Here is a 17,383-nt window from a genome sequence, read left to right as displayed (position 1 = left end):
TATTTATTTATATATTTTCAGACGGAGTCTCGCTGAATTCCCCAGGCTGGAGTGCAGTGGTGCGATTTCGGCTCACTGCAACCTCCCCCCCTCTCGGGTTAAAGTGATTCTCCGGCCTTGGCCTCTCAAGTAGCTGGGATTATATAGGCACGTGCCATGACGCCTGGCTAATGTTTTTGTATTTTTAGTAGAGACGGGTTTCACTATGTTGGCCAGGCTGGCCAAACTGTTTACTTTTTTTTTTTTTTTGAGACGGAGTCTCGCTCTGTCACCCAGGCTGGAGTGCAGTGGCTCGATCTCCGCTCACTGCAAGCTCCACCGCCCAGGTTCACGCCATTCTCCTGCGTCAGCCTCCTGAGTAGCTGGGACTACAGGCGCCCGCCACCATGCCCGCTATTTTTTTGTAATTTTAGTAGAGACGGGATTTCACTGTGTTAGCCAGGATGGTCTCGGATCTCCTGACCTCGTGATCCGCCTGCCTCGGCCTCCCAAAGTGCTGGAATTACAGGCGTGAGCCACCGCGACCGGCCTTACTTTATTATTATTATTATTTTTTTTAAATTGAGACAGAGTCCCTCTCTGCCGCTCAGGCTGGAGTGCAGTGGTGCAATCTCTGCTCACTGCAACCCCGCCTCCCGGGTTCCAGCGATTCTCCTGCGTCAGCCTCTTGAGTATGTGGGATTACATGTGCCCGCCACCACGCCCGGCTAATTTTTGTATTTTTAGTAGAGACGTTTTTTTTTTTTTGTTTTTGTTTTTTTTTTGTTTTTTTGAGACGGAGTCTCGCTCTGTTGCCCAGGCTGTAATGCAGTGGCACGATCTCAGCTCCCTGCAAGCTCTGCCTCCTGGGTTCCCGCCATTCTCCTGCCTCAGCCTCCGGAGTAGCTGGGACTACAAGGCACCCCGCCACCACGCCTGGCTAATTTTTTGTATTTTTAGTAGAGATGGGGTTTCACCATGTTATCCAGTATAGTCTCGATCTCCTGACCTCGTGATCCGCCTGCCTTGGCCTCCCAAAATGCTGGGATTACAGGCATGAGCCACCGTTCCCAGCCAAGGGTTTCTCTTTTTTTGAGACGGAGTTTTGCTCTTGTTGTCCAGGCTGGAGTGCAATGGCGCGATCTCGGCTCACCGTAACCTCTGCCTCCTGAGTTCAAGTGATTCTCCTGTCTTGGCTTCACAAGTAGCTGGGATTACAAGCATGCACCACCACACCCGGCTAATTTCGTATTTTTAGTAGAAACAAGGTTTCTCCATGATGGTCAGGCCGGTCTCGAACTCCCAACCTCAGGTGGCAGTCTCGGCCTCCCAAAGTGCTGGGATTACAGGCGTGAGCCACCACGCCCGGACGAGAGGCAGGGTTTCACTATGTTGGCCAGGCTAGTCTCGAACTCCAGGCCTGAGGTGATCCACCCGCCTCGACCTCCCAAAATGCAAGGATTACAGGCGTGAGCCACCTCCTCCAGCCCCTTGCTTTCTATTTCTACTGGGCAGCGCTGCTCAGTAACCATGCCAGTCACGTACTCGCCTCTATGCAGCTGGGAATACTTACATCCCTGGGGCCCAAAGTGGCTCACTAAACCATGTGCCTTGTCCAGGCCGCGGGTTTTTTTTGTTTGTTTTTGTTTTTGTTTTTTGAGACAGTCTCGCTTTGTCGCCCAGGCTGGAGTGCAGTGGCCAGATCTCAGCTCAATGCAAGCTCCGCCTCCCGGGTTTACGCCATTCTCCTGCCTCAGCCTCTGGAGTAGCTGGGACTACAGGCGCCAGCCACCTCGCCCGGCTAGCTTTTGTATTTTTTAGTAGAGACGGGGTTTCACCGTGTTAGCCAGGATGGTCTCGAACTCCTGACCTCGTGATCCGCCCGTCTCGGCCTCCCAAAGTGCTGGGATTACAGGCTTGATGCTTTTGTTTGTTTGTTTTCCTCCTGGTCTTGTCCTTTGCAAAGCCTTAGAACAGTCGTTAAGCAACCCAGCAAATATGCAATTCGCGTTTTCAGTAAATTTATCCAAACCGCATTCCATTCTTTACCCTCCTGCTTCTGCGCAGACACGCTCCCTTAATGACGTTTGTCCCACGTCGCTCTCCGTTCGCTCCCAGGCTTCTCTGTGCGTGCGCCTCCCTCTGCGCCTGCGCCTCCCTCTGCGCCTGCAGGTATGGCGTTCCGGTGTCAGCGTGACAGCTATGCTCGAGAGGTACGGCGTCACGGGCGAGGCACTTGAAACTACCCGGCCGGCAAGGCGGTTTGGGGAAGAGGGTGCCACGTGGAGGGATTCAGTCCCGGTGTGGAGAGAGCTGGGGCTGGGGTCGGGGCTTATTCTCTCATTCCTCTCCCTTCAGTTCACCACCACCGTGGTCTCCTGCCGTCCCGCGGAGCTGCAGACTGAAGGGAGCAACGGCAAGAAAGTGCTGAGCGGTTTCCACGTAGTGCTGGAAGACACATTGCTTTTCCCTGAGGGCGGGGGACAGGTACCAAGCCAATCTCTTCCCAGGAAGCCCCAAATTTCTTTGTGCTCAGGCAGGAAATGCTCTCCTGCCTCTTTTTTCTCAGCCATGATGAATTCAGATGAGCCTTAACTTAATTCATTTTGTTATTCATTTAATAAGTATTTATCAGCAAATGCTTATCTAGACTTAACATATGCTAGATATTATTCCAGGCTGTAAGGATAACCGGTGAACAACACGGTGCCTTTATATACGTGGAATGTTTATTGAAGACAATTGTGCGTGTTAGGTATAGTAAGTAATAAATAAAAACCAAGTAAAGGGAAAGAGAGTGATAGGTTACGTGTGTAGATGAAGGGTAATTTACTTCAGTAGAGACCTAAACGAAGTGAGAGGGTGAGTCTTTGCAATTATCTAGTCGTGCTGGGGGCAGGGGGCGTATTCAAGCAGATAGAATAGCGGGTGCAAAGGCCCCAAGGAAGGAATTAGCTTCGGGTATTTGTTAGGGACTGAAAAAGATGTTCCTGAAGGAGTTCAGGTGAGATAGACGGGTTACAGTAGTACAGCAGAGAGCATACTTATCAGTGCTGTGATGAGGACTAGGTACAGCATGAGCGCAAGTGGGGTACATTGTGAACATGGAAGAGGAGGATAACAACAAAGGTGGGCATTATGAGAAAGGCCCTTCCTTCCTTCCTCCCTCCCTCCCTCCCTCCCTCCCTTCCGTTTTCGGTCTTTCTTTTCTTTCTTTCGACAGAATCTCGTGCTGTCCTCAAGCTGGAGCACAGTGGCACGATCTCGGCTCACTGTAGCCTCCGGCTTCTGGGTTCAGGTGATTCTCCTGCCTCAGCCTCCCCAGTAGCCTGACCAACATGATGAAACCTTGTCTCTACTAAAAATTAACCAGGCATACTGGCAGGTGCCTGTAGTCCCAGCTACTCGGGAGGCCGAGGCATGAGAATCACTTGAATCGGGAGACTGAGGTTGCAGTGAGCTAAGATTGTGCCACTGCACTTCAGCGTGGGGGACAGAGCAAGACTGCGTCTCAAAAGGAAAAAAAAAAAGGGTGTATTAAGGTGTGTGGGCTTCATTCAGGAAACTGCAGTGAACCATGCAGGTTATTTTCTTTCTTTTTTATTTTTAAGAGACAGGATCTTACTATATCACCCAGGCTGGAGTGCAGTGGCCTGATCCTAGCTCACTGCAGCCTGGAACTCCCAGACTCAAGCAGTCCTCCTGTTTTAGCCTCTCCAGTAGTGGCGCACAACCAACATGCTTGGCTGATTTTTTGTAGAGATGAGGTCTCACTTTATTGCCCAGGCTTATCTTGAACTCCTGGCCTCAAACGGTCCTCCCACCTTGGCCTCCCAAAGTGCTGGGATTACAGGTGTGAGCCACTGCCCTGGCCTCCATGCAGGTTCTTAAGCAAATAAGTGACATGAGAGAAAATGTTCAGCAGACTTGGTACTGAGAAAGTTCCAATTTCATGTCAGTTATTATTACGGTGATTTTCCCAATGTGAAGATTTCCCTGATCTGCTGAAGGAAAACCTGTGACCTCAGGTATCCATAGAAGGTCTCATTTTAGGCAACATTTCTTTCAGGAAGTCTTTTTTGATTCCCCAAGACTGTTAGGTCTCTTTCCTTTGAGGTTCTCTAGCATCATATACTTTTTCATGTTACGGCATGTTATAGGTCATACTGCAAGTGTCTGTTTTCCAGCCTCTGTTCTCTAGACTCTTAAGTTCCATGAGGCATCATATCTTGTTTACATTGTATTCTTGGGCTGGCACAGTCTCTTGTAAGCAGTTGGCACTTGAAACTGTTTTAAATGAACTTTTTTTTTTTTTAAGGCAGTGTCTTGCTCTGTTGCCAGGCTGGAGTGCAGCAGCATGATTTCGGCTCACTGCAGTCTCCGTCTGCCAGGTTCAAGCGATTCCCCTGCCTCAGTCTCCCAAGTAACTGGGACTACAGGTGCGCACCACCATGCCCAGTTAATTTTTTGTATTTTAGTGGAGATGGGGTTTCACCATGTTGGCCAGGATGGTCTCAATCTCCTGACCTTGTGACCTGCCTGCCTTGACCTTTCAAAGTACTGGGATTACAAGTGTGAGCCACTGCACTCGGCCCTTTTTTTTTTCTTTTAATGAGACAGTATCTCACTCTGTCACCCAGGCTGGAGTGCAGTGGCGCAATCATAGCACACTGCAGCCTCAACCTTTTGGGCTCAAGTGATTCTCCCACCTCAGCCTCCCAAGTAGCAGGTAGTATCATGGCCAGCTCATTTGTTATTTTTCATAGAGGTGGGGTCTCACTATGTGGTCTAGTCTGATCTTAAGCGATCCTCCTGCCTTGGCCTCCCAAAGTGGTGGGATTACAGGAATAAGCCACCATGCCCAGACTAAATGAACATTTTTGAATCTAATTCTAGTAGCACTGCAAAAGAATGGAGTGGAGGGAGGGAGAAAAAATCAGATCTTTTTTTTTTTTTTAAGTTTTTTGAGACGGAGTCTCGCTCTGTCGCCCAGGCTGGAGTGCAGTGGCACATTCTTGGCTCACTGCAAGCTCCGCCTCCCAGGTTCACGCCATTCTCCTGCCTCAGCCTCCTGAGTAGCTGGGACTACAGGCGCCTGCCACCACGCCCGGCTAATTTTTTTTGTATTTTTAGTAGAGACGGGGATTCACCGTGTTAGGCAGGATGGTCTCGATCTCCTGACCTTGTGATCTGCCCGCCTCGGCCTCCCAAATTGCTGGGATTACAGGCGTGAGCCACCGCGCCTGGCCCAAATCAGATCATTTTAGAGACTACTAAAGAATCTAGACTAAGGCAATGAGAGTTGAGGATTAAGGTTCTTCGAGTTTTACTAAAATTTTTGTTGCTATAGTTACAGTCTCTTTTTTTAATTCTGTTATTCTGAAGATCACAACACATAGGTGTTTAGATTGAAAAGGACTGAGAATCCTCTCATGGAACAAAGTGGACTCATCTCACTTGGCATTGCTTTCTCCATCTCCCTTAGGGAGCCCAAATTCTGGGTCTGTCTCTCACCCTAGAGGGTCTTTGTACCTAGGAGTTAGGGTGAGCCCTGCCTTGCCATTGATTATGTTTACTTATTTCCATCATCAGCCTGATGACCGTGGTACAATCAATGACATCTCTGTGCTGAGAGTGACTCGCCGCGGGGAGCAGGCTGATCATTTCACACAGACGCCCCTGGATCCAGGAAGCCAGGTTCTGGTCCGGGTAGACTGGGAGCGGAGGTTTGACCACATGCAGCAGCATTCAGGTAAAGGCTGGGATGGGGGACATAACACCAGGGCAGTTGCCATGTATGGGGATGCCATGATGACTGAGACATAGTTTGGGTTCTCTAGGAGTTAACCTTTTGGAAGAGACAGACTATTCAGAATCAGCTGTAATTCAGGAAGGATATGCTAAATGTTATAACAGCAACATGAACAATTGAAGTAAAAAAAAGTATTAGAATAACTGCTGGATTTAGATATTATCAACTTCCCACTTGATATCTCCATCTGGATGTCTCACAACCTTTCAAACTCAAAATGTCCAAAATGAAACAAAAAGCCTTCCCCTCCCTCCTGGTCTTTCATTAGCATCCGGTGTGTTCATTGCAGGGCATCAGGATACATCTAGTCACTCAAGTTCTGGAAGTCATTCCAGATACCTCTTCAGGTGTAGACAGCCAGCCAGTCACTGAGTCCTGTTCATTTTGTTTCTTTTTTTTTTTTTTTGACAGAGTTTCACTCTGTCGCCCAGGCTGGAGTACAGTGGCATAATCTCGGCTCACTGCAACCTTTGCCTCCTAGGTTCAAGTGATTCTCCTGCCTCAGCCTCCCGAGTAGCTGGGATTATAGGCACCCACCACCATGCCCGGCTAATTTTGTATTTTTAGTAGAGATGGTGTTTCACCATGTTGGTCTGGCTGGTCTTGAGCTCTTGACCTCAGATGATCCACCTACCTCGGCCTCCCAAAGTGCTGGGATTACAGTTATGAGCCACCCTGCCTGTCCTGTTTGTTTGTTTTCTAAGTCTGTCCACTTCTTTCCACGGTCACTGTCATCCTAGTCCCAGCGCCTAACTGTCTTCACCCTGGACCTCTCTAACAGTTTCCTAATTGATTGCCCCACATTCACTCTGGCTCCACCCGAGTTCCGGCTACTTGGGAGGCTGAGGCAGAATAATTGCTTGAACCCGGGAGCCAGAGGTGGCAGGGAGCTGAGATGGCACCACTGCACGCCAGCCTGGGCAACAGAGCAAGACTCCATCTGAAAAAAATAAATAAAATAAATAATAATGTTTTTTTTTGAGACACAGTCTCGCTCTGTCGCTTAGGCTGGCGTGCAGTGGCACAGTCTTGGATCACTGCAATCTCCTCCTCCTGGGTTCAAGCGATTCTCCTGCCTCAGCCTCCTGAGTAACTGGGATTATAGGTATGCACCACCACGTCTGGCTAATTTTTGTATTTTCAGTAGAGATGGGGGTTCACCATGTTGGCCAGGCTGGTCTTGAACTCCTGACCTTGTGATCTGCTCGCCTCGGCCTCCCAGAGTGCTGGGATTACAGGCATAAGCCACCGCACTCGTCATAAATAAATATAACTTAAAGTGGAAATGTAAACAAGAAAAATAAAAACAGGCTGAGCGCAGTGGCTCATGCCTGTAATCCCAGCACTTTGGGAGGCTGAGGTGGGCGGATCACCTGAGGTCAGGAGTTTGAGACCAACCTGATCAACATGGTGAAACTCCGACTCTACTAAAAATACAAAAATTAGCCAGGTGTGGTGGCGTGTGCCTGTAATCCCAGCTACTTGGGACGCTGAGGCAGGGGAATCGCTTGAACCCGGGAGGCACAGTTTGCAAGCCAAGATCACACCACTGCACTCCAGCCTGGGCGACAGAGTGAGACTGTCTCAAAAAAAATAAATAAATAAAATAAATAAATAAAACAAAATAAAATAAGTAAAATGAAATAAATTTTATTTTATCTTATTTATTTGTTTGTTTATTTATTTATTTTTTTGAGATGGAGTCTTGCTTTGTTGCCCAGACTGGAATACAGTGGCCCGATCTCGGCTTACTGCAAGCTCCACCTCCCGGGTTCATGCCATTCTCCTGCCTCAGCCTCCGGAGTAACTGGGACTACAGGCGCCTGCCACCACGCCCAGCTAATTTTTTGTATTTTTGGTAGAGACAGGATTTCACCATATTAGCCAGGATGGTCTGGATCTCCTGATGTCGTGATGCGCCTGCCTTGGCCTCCCAAAGTTCTGGGATTACAGGCGTAAGCCACCATGCCTGGCCTTTATTTTTTATTTTTATTTTTATTTGTTTTTTTTGAGACAGTCTCACTTTGTTGCCCGGGCTGGAGTGCCATGGTGCAATCTCGGCTCACTGCAACCTGTGCCCCTGGGATTCATGCCATTCTCCTGCCTCAGCCTCCTGAGTCGCTGGGATTACAGGTTCGTGCCACCACACCTGGCTAATTTTTGTATTTTTGGTAGAGATGGGATTTCACCATGTTGTTTCAGGCTGGTCTCAAATTTTTACCTTGTGATCCACCTGCCTCGGCCTCCTAAAGTGCTGGGATTGCAGGAGTGAGCGACCGTGCCCAGCTGAAATAAATTTTAAAAAGTGAAAATATTATGTCAGTCTTCTGCTTCAAGCTCTTCAGAGGCTTCCTGTAGGTCTTCGTGTAAAGCCAAACTTTTTACCATGGCATACAAGCTGTATCTGGGTGGCTCTTGTCTACTGCTGTAGCCTCATCTGGTGCCCCTTCACCTCTTGCTGGCTACATCCTGGCTGTGCTTGTCATCTCTGGATTCCTTTGACATACCCTACTTCTTTCTTCCTTAAGGCCTTTAGCTGTCTTGTTCCCTCTTCCTTGATAGTCAGTTCCTCCTCTTTCTCCTTTTCTTCCTCCTCTTCCTCTTCTTTCTCCTCATCATCACTCTTGTCGATCAGGGATGCTGCTGTATCTCTTTTTTTTTTTTTGAGACAGAGTCTCGCTCTGCCCCAGGCTGGAGTGCAGTGGCCGGATCTCAGCTCACTGCAAGCTCCGCCTCCCGGGTTCACGCCATTCTCCTGCCTCCGCCTCCCGAGTAGCTGGGACTACAGGCGCCCGCCACCTCGCCCGGCTAAGTTTTTTGTATTTTTAGTAGAGACGGGGTTTCACCGTGTTAGCCAGGGTGGTTTTGATCTCCTGACCTCGTGATTCGCCCGTCTCGGCCTCCCAAAGTGCTGGGATTACAGGCTTGAGCCACCGCGCCCGGCCTGCTGTATCTCTTATGTCAAGCCCTGTGCCTTGCGTGTGGTAGGTACTTGTTGAATGGATGAATGCTGCATATTGGAACTTAAGTTCACTGGGCACAGTGGCTCACACCTGTAATCCCAGCACTGTGGGAGGCCAAGGCGGGTGGATCACTTGAGGTCAAGAGTTCAAGACCAACCTGGCCAACATGGTGAAACCCAGTCTCTACTAAAAGTAGAAAAATTAGCTGGGTGCGGTGATGCACGTGTGTAATCCCAGCTGCTCAGGAGGCTGAGGCACGAGAATCGCTTGATCCTGGGAGGTGGAGGCTGCAGTGAGCCCCTGCACTCCAGCCTGGGCAACAAAATGGAACTGTCTCAAAAAAAAGAACTTAAGTTCACGTCCAGCCCCTTATAAGTTACATTGCCATGGCAAGTTATTTTGTCTCTCTTGGCTTCAATTTCCTCATCTATGAAATGGTATCACAAGGCCTCTTGCAGAATTGTCATTGTGATTTTCAATAAAGTATCTAAAGTGTATTACCAAGTGCTTAGAAGGTCTTCAACAAGGATAATTTCTGTGCTTTTATCATTGTGGCTCTATTTTATCATTGTGGGAGTATGTGGACTTCTCACTTTTCTCCTGTCTCTTGCTCTCTTTGCTTAGGGCAGCATCTCATCACGGCAGTTGCTGACCATCTATTTAAGCTGAAGACAACATCATGGTGAGTGGCAGGCATAAGACTAACTGTAGGCAGGCCCATCCCAGCACTGGGAGGGAGGCGGGGGTGGGAGAATTGCTTGAGCCAGGGAGATTAAGGCTGTGGTGAACTGTGATTGCCACCAAATGGCAGCATGGGTGACAGAGCAAGCCTGTCAAAAAAAAAAAAAGGGGGTGAGAGGGTATGCTTGTTCCAGTTTTTAGAGGAAAAGCTTTCAGCTTTTCTTGTTCAGTAAGATGTGTTATCTGTGGCCACTCTACTTCTGATAGGGAGTTAGGGAGATTTCGGAGTGCAATTGAGCTGGACACCCCCTCTATGACTGCAGAGCAAGTAGCTGCCATTGAGCAGAGCGTCAATGAAAAAATCAGAGATCGGCTGCCTGTGAATGTCCGAGAATTGAGCCTGGATGATCCTGAGGTGGAGCAGGTAAGGGCAGAGCCAGAGGGGTGGCTTCTGCAGAATGGTTCTCCAAGCGTTCTCATCAGATTCAGACAGTCCCTCTGCTCTCCTTGAGTCCAGGTGAGAGGCCGGGGTTTGCCAGATGATCATGCTGGGCCCATTCGTGTTGTTAGCATTAAGGGCGTTGATTCCAACATGTGCTGTGGGACCCATGTGAGCAATCTCAGTGACCTTCAGGTAAGTGAGGAAGGGCTGAGGAGTGGCTGAGAAGAGGGATTGGGGAGGGGGATCACATGGGGCTGGGAGTGGGAGAGGGGGATAATCGAGGAGTCCTAAGTGAAATCTCCCCTTCACTGTTTCAGAGCTGAGGAAAAGATAGGTTTCTCCTACCTTCAGGTTCTAGGATCTGCTGTGGTTTACACACGCGCCCACGTGTGTATGTGTGTGTGTGTGTGTGTGTTACCCCCTTGCCTCGTGTAGGTCATTAAGATTCTGGGCACTGAGAAGGGGAAAAAGAACAAAACCAACCTGATATTTCTGGCTGGGAACCGGGTGCTGAAGTGGATGGAGAGAAGTCATGGAACTGAAAAAGCACTGACTGCTCTGCTTAAGTATGCGTCTTTCAGTACCTTCAGTTGCCTCCCATTGCTGAGATTTTGGACATAATCTCTTACCTCTGGGAGATAAGATGCAATTGTAGATGATAAAGTGCTTTGGATAGTCAATCAAAACCACAAAAAACAGTTAATTCCTTCGTATATTTTCTCCCAGTTGCCTAAGAGACCTCCTCAAAATATCTCCTGATCCCTGACTGCAGGGAGGCACCATAGCAAAAAGGAAGTTACTGATTTATGTCCCCAACATCAGAAACAACTGGGAGGCTGCACAGGTTTCCACTGACCTTTCTCTTGCAGGTGTGGAGCAGAGGATCATGTGGAAGCAGTGAAAAAGCTCCAGAACTCCACCAAGATCCTGCAGAAGGTGATTTATTCCATGGCAGGTAGAGAGGGCATGGGCCCTGCCTAGAATAGGCTCTGCAGACTTGGTCTTCTGCCGAAGCCAATGTGTAGTTTGTCAAAGTAGGAGTGAGGGGAGAATGAGGTGGAGGGAAGCTGCTACTCTCTATTGTTATCCTTTCCATTTATCTACTGAGTTACCATATCCATTTCAGAATAACCTGAATCTGCTCAGAGACCTGGCTGTGCACATTGCCCATAGCCTCAGGAACAGCCCAGACTGGGGAGGTGTGGTCATGTTACACAGGTGAGAAATTAGGAGCTGGAGACAAGGAATGGGGGCTGTGCTGGGCTTAGGGCTCAGTGTCTTCTCTATATGCAATGTACAGTGGGAGGTGGATTGCTCACTGGTATTCTCAAGGTTGGGTAGATCCTAAGAAATATGTTACTGGCCAGGCGCAGTGGCTCATGCCTGTAATCCCAGCACTTTGGGAGGCTGAGGCGGGTGGATTACAAGGTCAGGAGTTTGAAACCAGCCTGGCCAGCATGGTGAAACCCCTTCTCTACTAAAAGTACAAAAATTAGCCAGGCATGGTGGTACATGCCTGTAGTCCCAGCTACTTGGGAGGCTGAGGCAGGAGAATCACTTGAACCCGGGAGGCAGAGGTTGTGGTGAGCGGAGATCACGCCACAGCAATCCGGCCTGGACCGACAGGGTGAGACTCCATCTCAAAAAAAAAAAAAAGAAATATGTTACCTACCAGGCCTCCTGGGTTTGATGTTAACATCTTTGCTATAACTCTGTATCTTTTTTTTTTTTTTTAATTTTTTTTTTGAGATGGCGTCTCGCTCTGTCGCCCAGGCTGGAGTGCAGTGGCCAGATCTTAGCTCACTGCAAGCTCCGCCTCCCAGGTTCATGCCATTCTCCTGCCTCAGCCTCCCGAGTAGCTGGGACTACAGGCGCCCGCCACCTCGCCTGGCTAGTTTTTTTGTATTTTTTAGTAGAGACGGGGTTTCACCATGTTAGCTAGGATGGTCTTGATCTACTGACCTCGTGATCCGCCTGCCTCGGCCTCCCAAAGTGCTGGGATTACAGGCTTGAGCCACTGCGCCCAGCCTGTTTTTTTTGTTTTGTTTTGTTTTGTTTTTTGAGATGGAGTCTTACTGTGTCTGGCGTGCAGTGGCATGATCTCGGCTCACTGTAACCTTTGCCTCCCGGGTTCAAGCAGTTCTCGTGCTTCAGCCTTCTGAGTAGCTGGGATCACAGGCATGTGCCACCACACCAGGCTAACTTTTGTATTTTTAGTAGAGATGGGGTTTCCCCATGTTGGCCAGGTTGGTTCTGAACTCCTGACCTCAAGTGATCTGCCCACCTCAGCTTCCCAAAGTGCTGGCATTATAGGTGTGAGCTATTGCGTCCAGCCTGTATCCTTCTTTAGGATTGTCCCCTACCTACTTTACTCTCTTAACAGATTTCTGCTTATCCTGGTGAATCCTATTTAAGGGAGATAGAGACAAACCTGGAGGTTGAATCCAAACTGCAGAGGCTGAGAAGGGCAACTTGCTGGCTCTCAGCCGGTACTCTCTCTTGGCTAAGGGATGTGGGACTTTATGTGTACAAATAGGCAGCAGCAAGGCCAGCTTCAGAAGGAGGGGCCAGGCTTCCTGCAGTTTCACAGCCACCACTCCAACCTGGGTCTCATGTCTGTGTCCTTTGTTGTAGGAAGGAGGGTGATTCAGAGTTCATGAATATCATTGCCAATGAGATTGGGTCAGAGGTAAGAGGAGCATGAGATTCTCTACCCCAGCCTGGATAGAGACCTAGGGAGACATAAGTGAGGGGCGTTAGTTTAGCTGAAGTCCCTCCACATGAACACATGAGGAGTAGGAAATAGCCATTCATTCAATACTGTTTTCTTAGCACTAGCTATGTGCCAAGCTCTGTTTTAGGTGTTGAGCTAGATCTATGTTATTGCTCTTTCTGGGGCTGTATATTTATCAGCTTCTGAGCTCCTTTCATCAGAGTTCTAGCTCCTCAGAGCCATTCAGGTTTATGTGTGCTGAGGATCCAATATTAGAAATACAGGGGTGGGCTGGTCACAGTGACTCATGCATGTAATCCCAGCACTTTGGGAGGCCAAGGTGGGTGGATCACTTGAGGTCAGGAGACCAGCCTAGCCAATATGGTGAAACCCCATCTCTACTAAAAATAGAAAAATCAGGCCGGACATGGTGGCTCACGCCTGTAATCCCAGCACTTTGGGAGGCCAAGGCGGGTGGATTGCCTGAGCTCAGGAGTTTGAGGCCACCCTGGGCAACATGGTGAAACCCTATCTCTACTAAAATACAAAAATTTAGCCAGGCATGGTGGCGTGCGCCTGTAATCCCAGCTACTCAGGAGGCTGAGGTACGAGAATCTCTTGAGCCCGGTAGGTGGAGGTTGCAGTGAGCTGAGATTGTGCCGCAGCACTCTAGCTTGGGCTACAGAGTGAGATTCTGTCTCAAAACAAAACAAAAATTTGCTGGGTGTGGTGGTGGGTGCCTGTAGACCCAGCTACTTGGGAGGTTGAGGCAGGAGAATTGCTTGAACCTGGGAGGCTGAGGTTGCAGTGAGCTGAGATTGGGCCACTGCACTCCAGCCTGGGCGACACAGAATGTCTCAAAAAAAAAAGTGAATACAGGAGTGGGCAAGCCCCTTTGAAAGCCATCCCCGTCCATTTTCCTCTTCCTCTGGCTTTATTCTTCCCACTCCTGATGGTCTGTAGCCTAGAGATTTCCAGGTCTGTCTTTTTGTTCGTTTGTTTGTTTGTTTCAGAGACAGAGTCTTGCTCTGTCACCCAGGCTGGAGTGCGGTGGTGTGATTATGGCTCACTGCAGTCTTGAACTCCTGGGCTCAAGCAATCCTCCCACTTCAGCCTCCTGAGTAGTTGGGACTGCAAGCATGAGCCACCATGCTCCACTATCTTTTTTGTATTTACTCCAAAACCCTTCTTTGAGAAGAATGCCTACTGTCGGTAAAGCATTGTGTATCTCTCTTTTCATAATTCTTCTGTATAGACAGAACTGATTCTCAAGGAGCTCATGTTCTAGTCTGGAGGACAAATTTGTATGCTGACATTTATAATTTAGAATGATAGAGTGATGAATGCTAGAGGTGAAGGAGTATATTACTGAAGGATAGGGAGGTTTCAGGGAAGGGGGCCTTGAAGACTGCTTAGAAGTCATCAGACAGACAAGGGGCAGAGGCAGCCGGGCAGAGAGAAATCTGGTGGTTTAGGCAGTGGCAGGGAAAGGACGTATGGTAGGGAAAAGTTTGCGAGAGTGAAACCATGAAAGGCATTTTTTTTTTTTTTTTTTTTGTTTTTGGAGAACCGATCAGCTCTGCGCCCGGCAGGCTGGAGTGCAGTGGCGCATATTCCTCCGCTCAACTGCAAGCTCCCGCCTCCCTGGGTTAAGCCCATCTCCCTGCCCAGCGCTCCCCTCAGCCGGCCGAGGAGCTGGTACTGCAGGCGCCCGCCATCTCGCCCGGCTAGTTTTTTGTATTTTTTAGTAGAGACGGAGTTTCACCGTGTAGACCAGGGGTTTCACCGTGTAGACCAGGATGGTCTCGATCTCCTGACCTCGTGATCCACCCGTCTCGGCCTCCCAAAGTGCTGGGATTACAGGCTTGAGCCACCGCGCCCGGCCATGAAAGGCATTTTATGCTTAGCCAGGATCAGCAGTCTTCTGCTGCCTTCTTAATGTTTCACCTAAGTTCCCATAGTTGTTCTCAAAAAGTTTCTTGGCCCTGGTGGGCCAGTGTGGAGGGGGATTATCATTCATCAGGAGCGTCACTTGGTGGTTTAGGGGGAAGTAATCTGTTCTTAAGATTGAAGAGAGTGCAGGGTTTAGGGGGGTTGACTCTACATCCTTAAGTATCAGGGCTTATCTCCTTGTCTTACCTCCTAGGAGACCCTCCTATTCTTAACCGTGGGCGATGAGAAAGGTGCTGGACTCTTCTTACTGGCAGGGCCACCTGCGTCTGTGGAGACCCTGGGGCCCAGGTAATCCTAGGTGGACTCTCTTGCACATGTAGTAGAGCCTGTATCCTACAGATACATTCCTTTACTGACTCAAAGGACCGTCACATCTGCGATCTCATTTAATTTACATCATGGGCATGTGAGGTGGGCTGAGCAGAGATAATTGTTACTACTGTCATTTCCAGTTTGACAGATGAGGGTCTTTTAGCTCCACATCTCACATGTATGTTTTGTTTTGTTTTATGAAGTGTGTTTGTTTTTGTTTTTTGAGATGGAGTCTCACTCTGTGGCCCAGGCTGGAGTGCAGTGGCACGATCTCAGCTCACTGCAGCCACCACCTCCTGGGTTTACGCAATTCTCCTGCCTCAGCCACTCAAGTAACTGGGATTATAGGTGCACGCCACCACACCCAGCCAATTTTTTTGTATTTTTAGTACAGATAGAGTTTTACCATGTTGGCCAGTCTGGTCTCGAACTCCTGACCTCAAGTGATCCTCCCGCCTTGGCCTTCCAGAGTGCTGGGATTACAGGTGCTCACCCTGCTCCCTAGAGATTAACATAATTTATCTAGCCCAATTAATAGACACTGATGTTGTTTTTAGTTATTCACTCTTATGTGATCATGGTACATATATCTTTGTGCACACATGCAAGTGTTTTTTTGAGACGAAGTTTCACTCTTGTTGCCCAGGCTGGAGTGCAATGGCACGATCTCGGCTCACTGCAACCTCTGCCTCCAGGTTTAAGCGATTCTCCTGTCTCAGCTTCCCGAGTAGCTGGGATTACGGCGCATACCACCACACTCGGCTAATGTTTGTATTTTTAGTAAAGACAGGGTTTCATCCTGTTGGTCAGGCTGGTCTTGAAGTCCTGACCTCAGGTAGTCCACCCGCCTTGGCCTCCAAAAGTGCTGGGATTACAGGTGTGAGCCACCACCCCCAGCCTATGTGCAAGTGTTTTTAAGAAACATTCCTAGAAGTCATCTACTCTTCTTATCCCTCCCCCAGTCCCTGGAAAAAGACTCAGAGCTGCCCTTTTTTGTGTGACTTTTCCCTCAAAGTCTCCCTGACTATACACTTCTGTTCCCCAGGGTTGCTGAGGTCCTGGAAGGCAAAGGAGCAGGGAAGAAAGGCCGTTTTCAGGGCAAGGCCACCAAGATGAGCCGGCGGGCGGAGGTGCAGGCGCTTCTCCAGGGCTACGTCAGCACGCAGAGTGCTCAGGAGCCAGGGCTTAGGGTACTCACCTCCTGTTGCCACAGGCATCTTTTGGTCAATAAAATAGTTTGACTCAGAATGGTTGTGATACCACTTGTATTTATGACTTAAGTCATACCGTATACTCCAGTGTGCTTTCCTGGTTACTTTCTGTTTGTAAATAGATAATTTTCTAATTTAGTTCCTGCACTGTAATGTTTGGAAGGTGGTGGAATAATTTACACCAAATCTTGTGCTTTTGCACTCAGTCGGATAAGAAATGAACATCTGATCAGCTGAGTCCACTGCTCCCATATTTTTGTTATAATCCACAGATAATGGCTTTTCCCGCCCCACCCCGCTGCCCCGCCCCCTGAGAAGGACTCTTGCTCTGTTGCCCAAGCTGGATATAGTGATGTGATCTCCTGCCTCAGCCTCCAGAGTAGCCAGGATTACAGGTATGTGCCACCATGCCTGGCTACTTTTTTTGTTTTTGTTTTGTTTTTGTTTGAGATGGAGTCTGGCTCTGTCACCAGTCTGGAGTGTGGTGGCGTGATCTCGGCTCACTGCAACCTCCACCTCCTGGGTTCAAGCGATTCTCCTGCCTCAGCCTCCCGAGTAGCTGGGGCTACAGGCTCGCACCACCATGCCCAACTAATTTTCGTATTTTCAGTAGAGATGGGGTTTCACTGTGTTGGCCAGGATGGTCTCCACCTCTTGACCTCGTGATCCGCCCACCTTGGCCTCCCAAAGTGCTGGGATTACAGGCATGAGCCACTGTGCCCGGCTGGCTTCTTAGTTTTCTTTCCATTTCTGTTGTCTACTTCAATCACAGTATCCATGTGGAATGTTGACAGCATTGTCACCTTCTTGGGGTCAGTGCTGCAGCTGCAAGTGACACTGGCAAGTATTCTCAGGGCAAACAGGAAAAGGGTGAAAGTAAGAGATTAAGAGGGACATGTAATGATGAAAAATATAACAGTTCTAAATTTGTATGCATCTAATAACAGTCTCAAAATACCTAAAGCAGATATTGACAGATCTCAAAGAAATAGACAAATCTGTTATCAACGGAAGACTTAAGCTCATCTTTCATCAGCAACAGAGCAAATGGAAACATAATATGTTTAGGAGCACAGGCTTTGAAGTTTCACAGATCTGGGTAGAAATACTGGATTTGCACATCTAGGAAAGGTGATAAAACAAAGATCCAGTTACAACTTTAGCTAGAACAAAGATGGTTAAGGCCTAGACAGTCAAGATGAAATAACAGAGGAGAAATACAAAAACTGACACCCAGGGGAGATAACCTGTGGCTGTGGCTGTGTTCAGCTATTTATTCTTCTAACCCTGAAAGGAACTTGTTTTTTTTTTTTTTTT

At 48.6% G+C, this 17,383-nt stretch overlaps 1 protein-coding gene across 1 annotated transcript in view; it reads left to right on the top strand.

Moving 5' to 3' along the window:
* The window catches only part of AARSD1 (alanyl-tRNA synthetase domain containing 1), a 29,189-nt gene extending 13,086 nt beyond the window's left edge, over positions 1-16,103 (top strand). Inside the window, exons 7-18 of the mRNA XM_017867634.1 lie at positions 2,062-2,192; positions 2,338-2,466; positions 5,572-5,731; positions 9,379-9,436; positions 9,703-9,859; positions 9,953-10,069; positions 10,313-10,443; positions 10,747-10,813; positions 11,004-11,095; positions 12,512-12,566; positions 14,737-14,831; positions 15,901-16,103. Of these exons, the coding sequence (XP_017723123.1) occupies positions 2,062-2,192; positions 2,338-2,466; positions 5,572-5,731; positions 9,379-9,436; positions 9,703-9,859; positions 9,953-10,069; positions 10,313-10,443; positions 10,747-10,813; positions 11,004-11,095; positions 12,512-12,566; positions 14,737-14,831; positions 15,901-16,096 (1,388 nt within the window). The 3' untranslated portion in view covers positions 16,097-16,103. The remainder of the gene's footprint in view (positions 1-2,061; positions 2,193-2,337; positions 2,467-5,571; positions 5,732-9,378; positions 9,437-9,702; positions 9,860-9,952; positions 10,070-10,312; positions 10,444-10,746; positions 10,814-11,003; positions 11,096-12,511; positions 12,567-14,736; positions 14,832-15,900) is intronic.
* Positions 16,104-17,383: the final 1,280 nt, after the last annotated feature.

Source organism: Rhinopithecus bieti, unplaced genomic scaffold, assembly GCF_001698545.2.
Source record: "Rhinopithecus bieti isolate Rb0 unplaced genomic scaffold, ASM169854v2 scaffold_4544, whole genome shotgun sequence".
In the NCBI taxonomy this organism is placed as follows: domain Eukaryota; kingdom Metazoa; phylum Chordata; class Mammalia; order Primates; family Cercopithecidae; genus Rhinopithecus; species Rhinopithecus bieti.
Note: the sequence above shows the minus strand (reverse complement) of the source record. Positions and strands in the feature narration are given on the sequence as shown.